This window comes from Perna viridis, chromosome 1, assembly GCF_037379345.1.
Source record: "Perna viridis isolate PV_CMFRI_1.1 ecotype Kerala chromosome 1, ASM3737934v1, whole genome shotgun sequence".
Classification (NCBI taxonomy): domain Eukaryota; kingdom Metazoa; phylum Mollusca; class Bivalvia; order Mytilida; family Mytilidae; genus Perna; species Perna viridis.
In genome coordinates, this window is record NC_142445.1 from 31,074,665 (window position 1) to 31,086,862 (window position 12,198).

The 12,198-nt window shown below is 33.2% G+C and overlaps 1 protein-coding gene across 1 annotated transcript; it reads left to right on the forward strand.

Moving 5' to 3' along the window:
* Positions 1 to 372: 372 nt before the first annotated feature.
* Positions 373 to 9,113, forward strand: LOC148628349 (uncharacterized). Its single transcript, XM_088586081.1, has 4 exons — positions 373 to 509; positions 5,027 to 5,120; positions 5,476 to 5,627; positions 7,284 to 9,113. The coding sequence occupies exons 1-4, from the start codon at positions 461 to 463 to the stop codon at positions 7,523 to 7,525; spliced, it is 537 nt and encodes a 178-aa protein (XP_088442207.1). The 5' UTR covers positions 373 to 460; the 3' UTR covers positions 7,526 to 9,113.
* The last annotated feature ends 3,085 nt before the right edge of the window (positions 9,114 to 12,198 follow it).

Below are 12,198 nucleotides of genomic sequence, written 5' to 3' on the forward strand. Positions count from 1 at the left end.
GAATTACGACGACGTTTAATATTTGTAACCTTGCACTTATAAAAAATATAGTACTTAAACTTTATATAGAAGAAGATGTGTTTTTATGGAAAGTATTATTTTACATGCACATCACTTATCTTTAACTAAAACGAAGCCTCGTTATCTATCATTAATCTATAATTTTAAATAAACTCATTATGTATAATATACAATTACTTTAACACCGACAAAATGAGAAATATGAAAAAAATACTAAAACTGAAAAAAAAACAGGCGCAAAATCGATTGTTTACTTATCATCTGTCGTGACATATAATATTTATTTCAATAAGACACTGAATGTAAAGTCTATTTTTATCCTACAGGTATTTAATGATCGATAAATTTCAGGTAGAAAAATTTCTTATTGGTCAAAGGATTTTAAACACAAAAGATCATAAGCCGTGAAACAGGACGTATAATTGGGAAATATTTCAAAATGGCAGTTGAGAAACTTTATTATGTCGTTTTGACACTTTTCATTTCAGGTAAGTCGGTAAACTTCAGGACGCGACGTCCTTTTGGGTAAAACTTTTAAAATCTCTCTGCAGTGGCATGTCCCCGTCCATTTTTAAGTTCAAACGGTAGTTTGTTTACATGACGTAGTTTAGGGAATACTCTGTATATATACGTGTAGATTTATAAAGATTGAATTGGGTTTTGCTACATGTAAATTGCTTTGACAATAAAGAATAGTTTGTCTGTTATATCAAATGCTTCGAAAATCTAATAGACCACACCTCGAAACCTACCGGAATTCGGACTGTCGAGGTCAAAGTTCAATTATAACTTATCGAACAAAAGAACCATCCATATTTACTCTATACGTGTGTGAATGATGATAATGGAATAGATAGGGACTAGTCATTTACTCTCATTAAGGGGTGGGAGGAAATTTCCATTTTTTTTTGTTTTTGTCTTTTTTTTTTTTTTTTTTGTTCATTTTTACCACCCCTCCGTGTAAATCAAGACCCCTGTCGGAGTTGAATAAAATTTCACCCTCACCTTTTTGATCTTTTAATGGGTTCATTAACAGTATTATAAAATACTCGAACAAATGTTAGCCCCCTATCATACATCTAAAGTTTTTCAACCTAAAAATGTCTAGACCCCCTATAAAGGACCAGTCCATTATTTATTTACAACAATATAACCCATTTTTACTTCGTTTGCCTTTTATTAAACTAGATTTTTAATGGGGTGGAAGTTCAGCATTCTGGCAGATTTTTCTGTAATGGTTTCTTTCATTTCACAAAAAAAAAATGCTTTTCAAAATCTATTAGTATAAAATAGTAAGAGTAAAGCTTAATATACTAATATGATCTATTCATTCTTCATCTTCCTTGTTTAAGTGTCACCCATACCAAACAGGGAGATTATGAGTGTCGAACAAAAAGTGTATGTTTGATTATTAATTGATTGGTGTTTAACGCCCAAACAGCAGTATTAAAGTTATATCCAGACGATGAACTTGGTAAAATGAGTCTGAAATGATGATGAAATGAAAAATGGGACGGGACACGAGGATGGGCAATTTAGCCTCCAGTAACGAAGCCAAGTCTCCTTCTCTTGTCGAATACCACTGCAATGTTCTTTAACGTGCTAGGGATGTGGCATTTTCCCCAACACATTGTACCAAATATGGTTTTCAGTCGGGTTTTCCGTAATACGACCTGATAACTCAGCCTATAGCATGCTACGGATACTCCATTCCATCACCTGGGGCACACAACACAGTTGCTCTGTGGGCAGAACGCCCTATCCCACAGCCAGGGTTAAGTGCTAAAAGAGATATTTTAATTTCAACAAGCTTAGCGCTGCGGTAGGCTTATTCTTTTGATATCTGGGTCTGCAAGGGACAAAAAAGTTTGAATATGCGTATTTTTTTGGTTTGTATATGATATTTTATACTTCAGTGTTCATGTAACAACTTTAAGTGTTCATTATTGCCGTATATGCAAGTATATATCACGTGAAGTCAATTATATCTTGAAAGGAAATTTTCTTGTACACTGGCAATCTAATTTAAATTCCAAAGACTTGTTTATTTACTCCGTCTGAGATTATGCGGCATTAAATTTCTAAACACGTGTAGTTCTTTCAAATCAAATGCAATTCCATATCTTTTGTTTATCGAATTGATGACCAATTAGGTTAATATCTAGTAACTTATCCACCCGTCCCGATTAACATGCAATAATAATGATATACACTTTGTCCTGGCGGACATTTTCTATTGACAATGAGCAGTATGGGAAGTTATATTGCATAACACACAGAACAAGACAAAATAAGTATTTATTGCTCTGCAGCTCAGTTAAAAGACTGGTTATAGGTGATGCATGTACAACACAGTAAAAACATGTATTTCATATGCTGTTTTAATATTTAAAAAATAGAAAAAATACATTTTTAAGCTACTAAGGAAAGTAAATAGAATGCTTAATTTTAGTGACTTGTCACGGAAACATTTGTCTATTTGACCGGCAATTTCAGTGTAAACAATTTTATCTCAATCATTTAATATCAGAAATAACACGGTTGCTGATTGGATAAAAAATTTCAGTTATCATCTCATATACCAAATTTTGTAATTACTATGACGTCATCTGACTTTCTTAAATGATTTTCTCGTTGAATTTTGGTATACGAATTAAATTATAAGGAATGACTGTTATATTTTTTTTTCGGTCTATTTGAAATAACCTCAATGCCCGTGGTGCACACTTTCAAATAACCTGCTACGCAGGTTATTTAGAGGGGACCACGTGACTTAGGTTATTTCTCCAGAGACCAAAAAAAATAAAACAGTCATTATATAAACCTAATTCTAATTTTTCTATATTTCGTTATGTTGTTGACTAGTCTTTTGGCACGTGCAGCTTGAAATTGAAGAAGTTTTATTGCTAGACTGGTTCCCGATCGCAATATTCAGTATGTTACACTCGTGAGAGTGTCTTGCTAGTACCTGGAACGTAGTCCCGGGAACCAGGATATTTCATTGCAAACCCTTTTTCAGAATATGTGTTATAAAGTATTAAATTGAATGTACGCCCTGTAATTGGTGAATTAAAAGTGTGTGTGTGTGTGTGTGTGTGTGTGTGTGTGGTAATGAACACTCATTTATCTATTAAGAAACAGTCCATTAAGAGACTAGGTAGTTCCTATGATATGGATGACACATGGTACATTTTATCCACCAGAATTTGTTGTTCCAATGTAATGTTTACATCATTTATATATAAATGTCCAACAGAAAAAATGTTTTTTTTGAAGTCGAAAATGGATGGCCCAGAAAATGATTTTACACTTCTCTATGAAAGCAACAAAATTTTGCACAAAAAGAAAGATTTTTCGCCATTTTTCAATACATTTCAATGCTTTCTATGCAGTTAATTTCTCTTTAACCGTTGCAGTTAATCAAAAACCTACATTCAACTTAGAGAAAGGATACATTTGCGATACGGAAAAGGTTGATTTTTTTTAAAAACCAAATTTGTCATGTCCTACCCACTGCCTGGGTTTTTGCGTGGACGTCCTCTTAATAATAAATGCTTACTTAACCACCGAAAAATGTTGCTTTGACATCACTGCTGATCTGGTTTATAAGTGTATTAAACACCCGATTTAAACGAGTACAGGCATGAGTTTTGATAGTCACAGTGGACGAAATACCCGTCTAAATCGAGCATGAGTTTTTAAGATTCTATCTAGACTCAAGCTTTATTGTATTGATAATGTTATAAAATGCTCTGTAATAACAAAGAATAAGATATATCCATATCGAACGCAAGTTATTTCTTAGGCTGATTAAGGGTGGAGTGTTTTCTGTGCTAGACAATTTATATTCCTGCCGTACTGTATACGGAAAATCGATAAACTCCTGTGTATGAATAAAAGCAAAACTCAGAGAACTAAAAATCATTGCTACATTTGTATAGTTAAAGGTAGTTAATAGCTCAGCAGAGAATGAAAAGTTTCAAATAAATTGCAGACTTAATAGATTTAAAAAAATGATACCTCAACATCATAGGCCTTGAATAGTCCATGTTCAGATCGTTTCGAATCAACTGCACTTGTTGCATGTACATGTAATAAACGAATGAGTGCCTACTTTGCTTCGTAAAATGTTTCCAACTACATCAATTTAATAGAGTTAGTCGCCTATTTACTATTTTCATCAATGTTATCATGATGCATTGTTTGCGTTTACCCATAATTACCTGCTCCCGTTTCTATTTGACAGATTTGAACTTTCATATTTAAAACAGAAATATCTGGATAATTATTTTCAATTCAAAGCGCGACAACTCAAATGCATTGAGGATACATTTTAACCAGGATGCATTTTTTTAAATATAATACCGCTGACATGACTAAGCAAAAAATAGGCCTTTCTGTAAGCTGGAATAAATACTTTTGTTATGTGAATGTTAGGCAGGGTTATATTTTCAAGAGGTTTTCCACGTTTAAACCATGCAGTGAGATCCTATGAAATTGGCGGAACAGGGTAAATGTAGTGTTACTCATGAACAGTGCTTCTCTGTATCTAAAATGTGGTGACTCAGTACGCTTTAAGTTCCCTAACGAATCATTTAAACTATAAACAGATCGGAGTTATTTCCCTTTATTTTAAATTTTGTAGTACTTCCTATTCAATTTATTTCCTTATCATTTCAGTCCTGACTTTGTAACCTCAAATGGATGAAAATGTTTAAAAACAAAATATGTCACGTGTCACCCACTACCTGGCTGTTCCATGGACACTCCCTTAATTTTTTGCTATATTTTTTACACATTAAAGCAATTCTGATATCTTACATGAATGGAACTTGTACATTATACACCTTCTATCATCTGGAAATAAACATAATTTATATCTAAAACGACAAAATAAACAAAACAAATAAATGATAACGAAAACGCCACAACACTATCAATGAAAATATAGTTATAAAAAAACAAAATTTAGAAAAAAAATTCTTATTTTCTTTTTGTTCCACAGTGAAAGATTGTTTATGTTCATGCTACTACCGGTATGGTTATCATACTTGTTATTACGACTACTACTACTACTACTATTACAACAGCACTTACTGGTAAGATGAATTTCAAAGATTTGTTCTATTTTAACTAGAGTTGTTTTGATTGTTTTATTTTTGTTTTTGTTTTTTGTTTTTTTGTTATTTGTTGTTGTTGTTTCTTTTTTTGGTTGTTGTTGTTTTTTATGTTGTTGTTTTTGTTGTTTGCTGCTTCTATATATTCATCTCTCAATCGCTTCATAAGCATGTTCTTACTTCTGGATCATTGGACGAGTTAATTGCATTTCACTTGTATTGTGTATAGATTCTTTGGTGTAAATATTGAAAATAGTTAAAACGTTGTTTTAATGAATTGAAACCAGCATCGTAATAATATGGTGCCATTATTTTATGTTTTTTTTTTAATTTTCAGGAGTACCGCACGTATAGTTGGATCGGCAGTTGGTGGAGGTATTAGTTTGATTGTCGGTATTATTGTATTGATAGTAATTTGTAGAATTTGTAGAGCTCGCCGACCGTCCGGTGGAACTGTGATGGGAGGACAATCTGTTACTACAGTCAGCAGTAAGTTTCAAATAAGTAAAAAAAACCATTTTAAATGTATTTCTGTCTTTCTGTCTGTCGATGGTAAAGGAAAACTATTGACCAAACTTTACGACAAACGTGATGACTTTTCATACAGAATTGTCAACTTTCCTTTCATCTGTGGCAACATCCCTTCAGCACCTGCGTATGGAGTGTTCATATCACAACTCGTACGTTATGCCAGAGCTTGCCGAAACTACGCAGAATTTTTGTATCGAACTAGAACTCTAACAAATAGGCTTCTGGAACAGGGTTATGTTGCAACAAGATTGAAGTCATCACTACAGAAGTTTTATGGTCGTCATCATGAACTCGTGGATCGTTATAGTGTATCCATCTGCACCATGAAAACTGATTTATTCAACGGGTCAAAGTTTCCCTTTCCTCGTTTGTGTACCCCGGACTTGACTTTTTATGAGCAACTCGGTTGGTGTTTGTAGAAAAGCAGAGGATGCTTACCCTACCGGTGCACCTGGTCCATGCTCCCAGTTTTTAGTGGAGTCCGAGTTGCTCATTTGCTTTTGTTACTTTGTATGTATGATTTTAGTTACTTTATGTTCTTTGTTGTGTATGTCTGTTTTCCATATCTGGTCTTTGTCCCAGATTACATTCTTTTGATTACAACTATAACCTTGGTTCCCTCGATTACTCTTTCTATAGATCCCTGCATACTTCAAATCAAACAAGAAAAGTTTAAAACGTATCATTGAACTAAAACATTTACAGCGAATAACATATTTAACTTCAGGGAATAGAGTTGGTCGTCCCATGACTGTAAATGATGAAATGTCCTACGAGTTACCTGGCTGGACAATTAGCAGGGATATTTAAACTTATTATCATTTTATAAGTTATACTTTGAAGTAATATAACGAGAATAGGTATGGTGAATATGTCAAAGAGACAACAACCCCACCGGGATGAAAATGTCAGCCCAGGGCTACCCATTGGTCTTCGATGAGTGGCGAGGAAAACCGCACACCCCAGGGCAGACTGCAGCTGGCTCAAAAACACCATTATACACGGGTACAACGAAAGAGTTGCCCTGTATATTCAGTAACGTAAAATAAACTAAAGATGAAAACGAAAAAAGACATACAGAGGCCAGAAATTCCTGACTTGAGACAGGCGCAAAAATGCGTCGTGGTTAAAGTACTTTGGCGTGATCACAACCCTCCTCCTTTAAAATCTAGCCACTGTGGGAAAAAGATCACACAATTAGACGCATCTAAAACCATTTCAAAAAGGTCTGAGTCCCTTGTTACAATAAAGATAAAGAAACTGAATATGAATTACATAAAATGTACAAACTAAGGGCTACTAGCAGTTAACTGACATACCAGTTCCAGACCGGTTTAAATCTACAAAGTGAGGTCTCCATCGTATGTAAAATCAATCCCAATTCTTCCCATGCGGGGTTTAGTATCACTATCACGGTACTTCATAAGTTACACCATAAGAACACAACCAATGTCATGCCCAAAACTGCTTTTAAATTTGGTATAATAATTTCATGGTGTGTCGGATAGAATTTTTAAGTCTTTAAGTCAATTTTCTTCTTATTTCAATTTCATAAAGGTAACTATGCCATTCACTGTATTTGATAATAAATGATCCTTGTTTTTTTATCGTTAGATCAACAACAACAACAAGCAGCAGGATACAATGTGGCTTATTATCCTCAGCAGCCAGGATATCAACCACAATACCAGCCTCAGTACACATATGGACAGCCCGGCCAACCACCAGTAGCCGGACAACCACCACTATCCGGACAACCGATGTCCGGGTTTACGAACTACGGCTTCAATCCACCATCATATGACCAAGTTGCTTCTCCAACAAAGAGTGCGGTTCCTCCTTCGGCGCCACAATGAAGTTTCGTGTATCAAATGCTCAGCAAAGTATCAAATGCCATCTATAACTATAAAATTAAACATATCCTTCATCAATGCAAATGAAATCAGCTTATTCTTACAACGATCCAGATGTCTCAGGCGGAAATGTTTTAAGTTACTACAGTCATTTTATGTCTTTTATTTCCCATTACGGTTAAGGTTATAACCATTTGGTTTTCTATGGAGGTCCTATCATAGGCGGATCCTAGGGTTGACCCAGGACCCTTCAAAAAGTCGGAAAGTTTGGTTGTTTATGAAGTAAAAACTGGATATTACTAAAGTAGCCCCCTCTGGAGTTTATGGATCCGCCGCCACCTTATCATTTAAGCAGGTCCGAATCAAAATATATAGTTAAATATCCAGCAGAGTCCTGACAGACAAAAAAAAACGATGGAATTAAGGATAAATTTAATGGAGTACTCCACATCAACACGTACTAAGTAAGCGATCGGAACTGCTCAGTCTTTTTTGTTAGTGTTGCGGAAACGGCCGAGTATAGTTCCGATTTAAAAATATGTCTTTAAAATGGTTGCACAACTAATGCCAAAAATATTCCAAATCTCCAATCATTATGGATTTTATTGTAGAGCATCATCATATCATTATTTATATATAGCATATATTTTATATAACGATGACCCGAAATTCTTCTGTTATTTTGTACCGTAACAGTTTCCTACTTAATTGATAAAAACAAAAGTAGTTTTGGCCCAAGACCACTCTTTCTTTATTTATAAGTTATAGCTTATTAGTTTTTAGTCAGCATTATACAGACTGAGTGCATAATTATTCACAATTCGTCTAATAATTGACATTTTTTTTATATTTTCTTCTTTCTTTATTGTATGTTTTACAAGTTTTTAAAGTATTAAAAGGGTAATGCGCTATACAAGTATAGTTGTTAAAAAAGGAAATTTTACCTCTTTAGGTAGATACCATTTTTAGTTTATGTGCATGTATTTTTGCAGTTTGCCTTACAAAATATTTTGATTTTATAAATCGTCATTTGAAATTAATTTATTATCGATTGGTAATACATGACACTGTATCTGTTATCATTTAGTTCAACAATGTGTGCATTACATTTTTATGTGTAGTATGTTTACTAACACCGATGTTTTCTTTTTATTTCTTATTTATATCCTGGCGGAGCAAAGACACTGAACATATTAACAAAACATACAGCATTACTATTTTATAATTAACAATTACACACCTGAAGAAAGTAATGCAAATAACTTTATTTGGTTGAAGTAGTTTTTTTCTTACTAAACCTTGTCATATGGTCAACATTTGTAGAGATAAAAGACAGTGTATAAAAATATCATGTACATGTATTTCCAGTTACGGGGAAAATGGTAGGGTGCTGAAGTACTTGTATGACTACTAAGGGTGTTTACATCCACTTCATTCTATTCATTCATATTGTATACTAATTTGAGTTCTTGTGTTCTGTTAATAATTATTACATTTTTGTTTACATGATTCTGTAGGTCGAGTGTTTTTTTCTCTAATTTTATTGTTATTGTTGCTATGCATATACTAAATAAAGAGTCTTTCATTATAACTTAAGCCATTGTTACTTAACAAGTGAGGAAAAAAAATTAATGAAACATTACATATTCAGTAGCAGTCTGTAAGAATCACGCAAAATCTGGAAATGTGATACATCCAAAAAAGGCTACATATTTTTATTTTGTTTTTTTTTTTGTAATTTCGAAAGTTGTTGTATGGGTCAACACTCTGAAATGCGCAATTATTCATTCAAATATGCCTGCTCTTATGAGATAATCATTGAAAATCAACTGTTCTGTGTATTTGAGTGTCATTTACAGAGTCATCTCCTTTAATTTTGAAATCTACAGTGCATTCTATATAATATTTATCTCCTAAGAACACGGATTATATGAAAAAAAGTGAATTTTAATTTCTGTTGACTATGGCCATTAAAATAAAATATAAAAAATAAAAATATGTAAGCTTTTTACTCATGAATCACATTTTGAATGATTCTTAGCAGAAGTGCTACTTAGCATATTAGCACTTATATATTTTGACAGGCTATAGATTTCGCTAAGCATTTGTACCTTAAAATGTTTGGAAAGGAGATGGGACATTACACTGGCTTAAATACAACTGAAAATGAGGGATCAAGACGTGTTGAAATAGTAATCAAGAGAACCAAGGTTCTAGCGATAATCAAAAGAATATAATCCAGGGACAAAGACCAGATATAGAAAAAAGAGATACACAACAACGAACATAAAGTAATTAAATCATACATACAAAGTAACAAAAGCAAATGAGCAACTCGGACTCCACTAAAACTGGAAGCATAGACCAGGTGCACCAATAGGGTAAGCCTCCTCTGCTTTTCTAGAAACACCCACCGAGTTGCTCATGAAACGTCAAGTCCGTGGTAGACGAAAGAAGAAAGGAAAACTGACACGTTCAACAAATCAGTTTTCATGGCACAGATGGATACACCGTAACGATCCACGAGTTAAATGAAGGAGTTAAATGCTAATTTGGAGACTCGAGTCTATATCAAAGTAACTTCACATATTATGTCAATTTTGTACTTTTTTGTCGTTTTCCAGTCGTATTTCTGGCAAGGAAATGGTTCCCATACACACGAAACAACTTATTTTACTGAATACATTCGTTTATCATATGTGAAAATATAGTGATGTTTCCTGGGAGTGAACATAGTTTTCTGCTTGTAATTATAATTGTCCGAAAAAGCACATACAAAGTTTGCAATTCTCAGCCACAAAATATTTATTTTCCTAATATTTATATATTTTACCATCATGTTTTGACTATTTTTTATCCTATTACAAATAAGTCGATATTTTTGGGCAACATTTATAGCTTAATAACACTACATTTTTTAACAAAATCGTTGACAGAAATGGTTTTTGCCAACAATAAAAATAGCGTTTTACACGAAAATATGACTACTTCCTGTCATAACTGGAACAATATGTCCAATCCACGTTAATCTTTGAGTAAATATAAGCATATTTGATATACCCTTCACAACTAAAATTCTGCAGAAGCATCTTTTGATAATTCCATGTAAACCAAAGCTAACTATGGTCGCCCTTGGACATATATGTTACTTCTCAATGCTAAAAGAAGTGCAAAAAGCTGGAGATTTGAAACATACATGTATATAAAAGAAGACATCATGACAAATTAAAGCTGCTATACTTTAATAAACATTAGTTATTGGACTAGCTACTCGTCCCGACATATCCCGACAAATCCAAACCTGTCAACTCTAGGCTGCTTTTATGAAACAAAATATAAACAATATTGTGTTACTGTGTTAACAGTAAAATTGGATTTGCTACAACTATGCAAACCCTAAAATAATTACCATCATTTTATAATTTTAGAACATATTTAAAAGACAATTCACAGGAAGTACAACTATACATACGAATGTGAAATCTTTGGACACCCAAGAAACAATCCTTTGAACCCATGTTAACGAAACAAATACATTGTATGACTAATTTTTGTACAGGATTTAAAATTTATCGATGTATAAAATCATTCACCATTCACTCACAGAACAAAGGACTTTAATGTTAGGTTTGTTAACGAATGGTCCCACAAATTTTGAAAAAGCGGTAATTAATCCTTATGATTCCAAGCCCAAACTATCTGTAATATTCATCGATTTTTTAATCTTCTTGTAGACTCTCATTCAGTGAAATTGACATATAAAATTGGCATTGCAAATTGCGGCCTTGAACCGACAACGTGATATGGTTGTCGATTTCAAAATTCGAAGTCAATAGGGCTACTGATAACTATAGTCTTTCAAAATTGTTTTGAATTATAGGATGCGATGCCGATAATGAATGGAATTATGCAGATAATACAATTGACGCCTTTTACCGGCAGAATAACCATTTTGAACCATTATCATGATAATTCACGAAAAGGCATATTACAGTATTCAATTTAGAATTATTATTGATTTTTTACGTGTTTTTTTTTTCTAAAATAATTAAAGAAAACTTTATCATAAATCAAGTATATAGCTGCTCAAGACCGAGTGATTTAATGCATATTTCAAATTATCCCCATCGGCCGCCATTTAAAAACAAGTTATCATTTAGATACATGTAGTAGTGTTTTACAGAATGTGTTCCTCGTGTAAGAATACTATAAAAAAATTCTGTAATTTCACTCTCAGGTTTTCTCCCGCCAAAACATCACAAAGCGGCACAACACAAATATCAATCCGCCGTACACGAAGTTTATGCTAAAAATAGCAACGAATAATGGATGAAATTTTAATAATATATTAATAGGATAATCAACTGGTTGTCGTGAATAACTAAAACATGATCACTTTTGAAAAGAACGCATTAAGATTTATCGAGTGTGCGGAAATTGTAGGCTATCTCATATTTTGGTTATTCACTCTTTCCAATTAATAAAATTGGACAGAATTGAAAATCGATATTTAGGCTTAAAACCATTAGCCAAATTATATATTTTGGATTCCCAGACAGTGGACATTTGGGGAACGCAAGAGGACTAAATTAAATTTGATCGCTTGCGACCACAACTTTAAATTTGTTTGAAAATCATTTTTATTTCATTTTCTGATATTTCTTTGATATCAATAC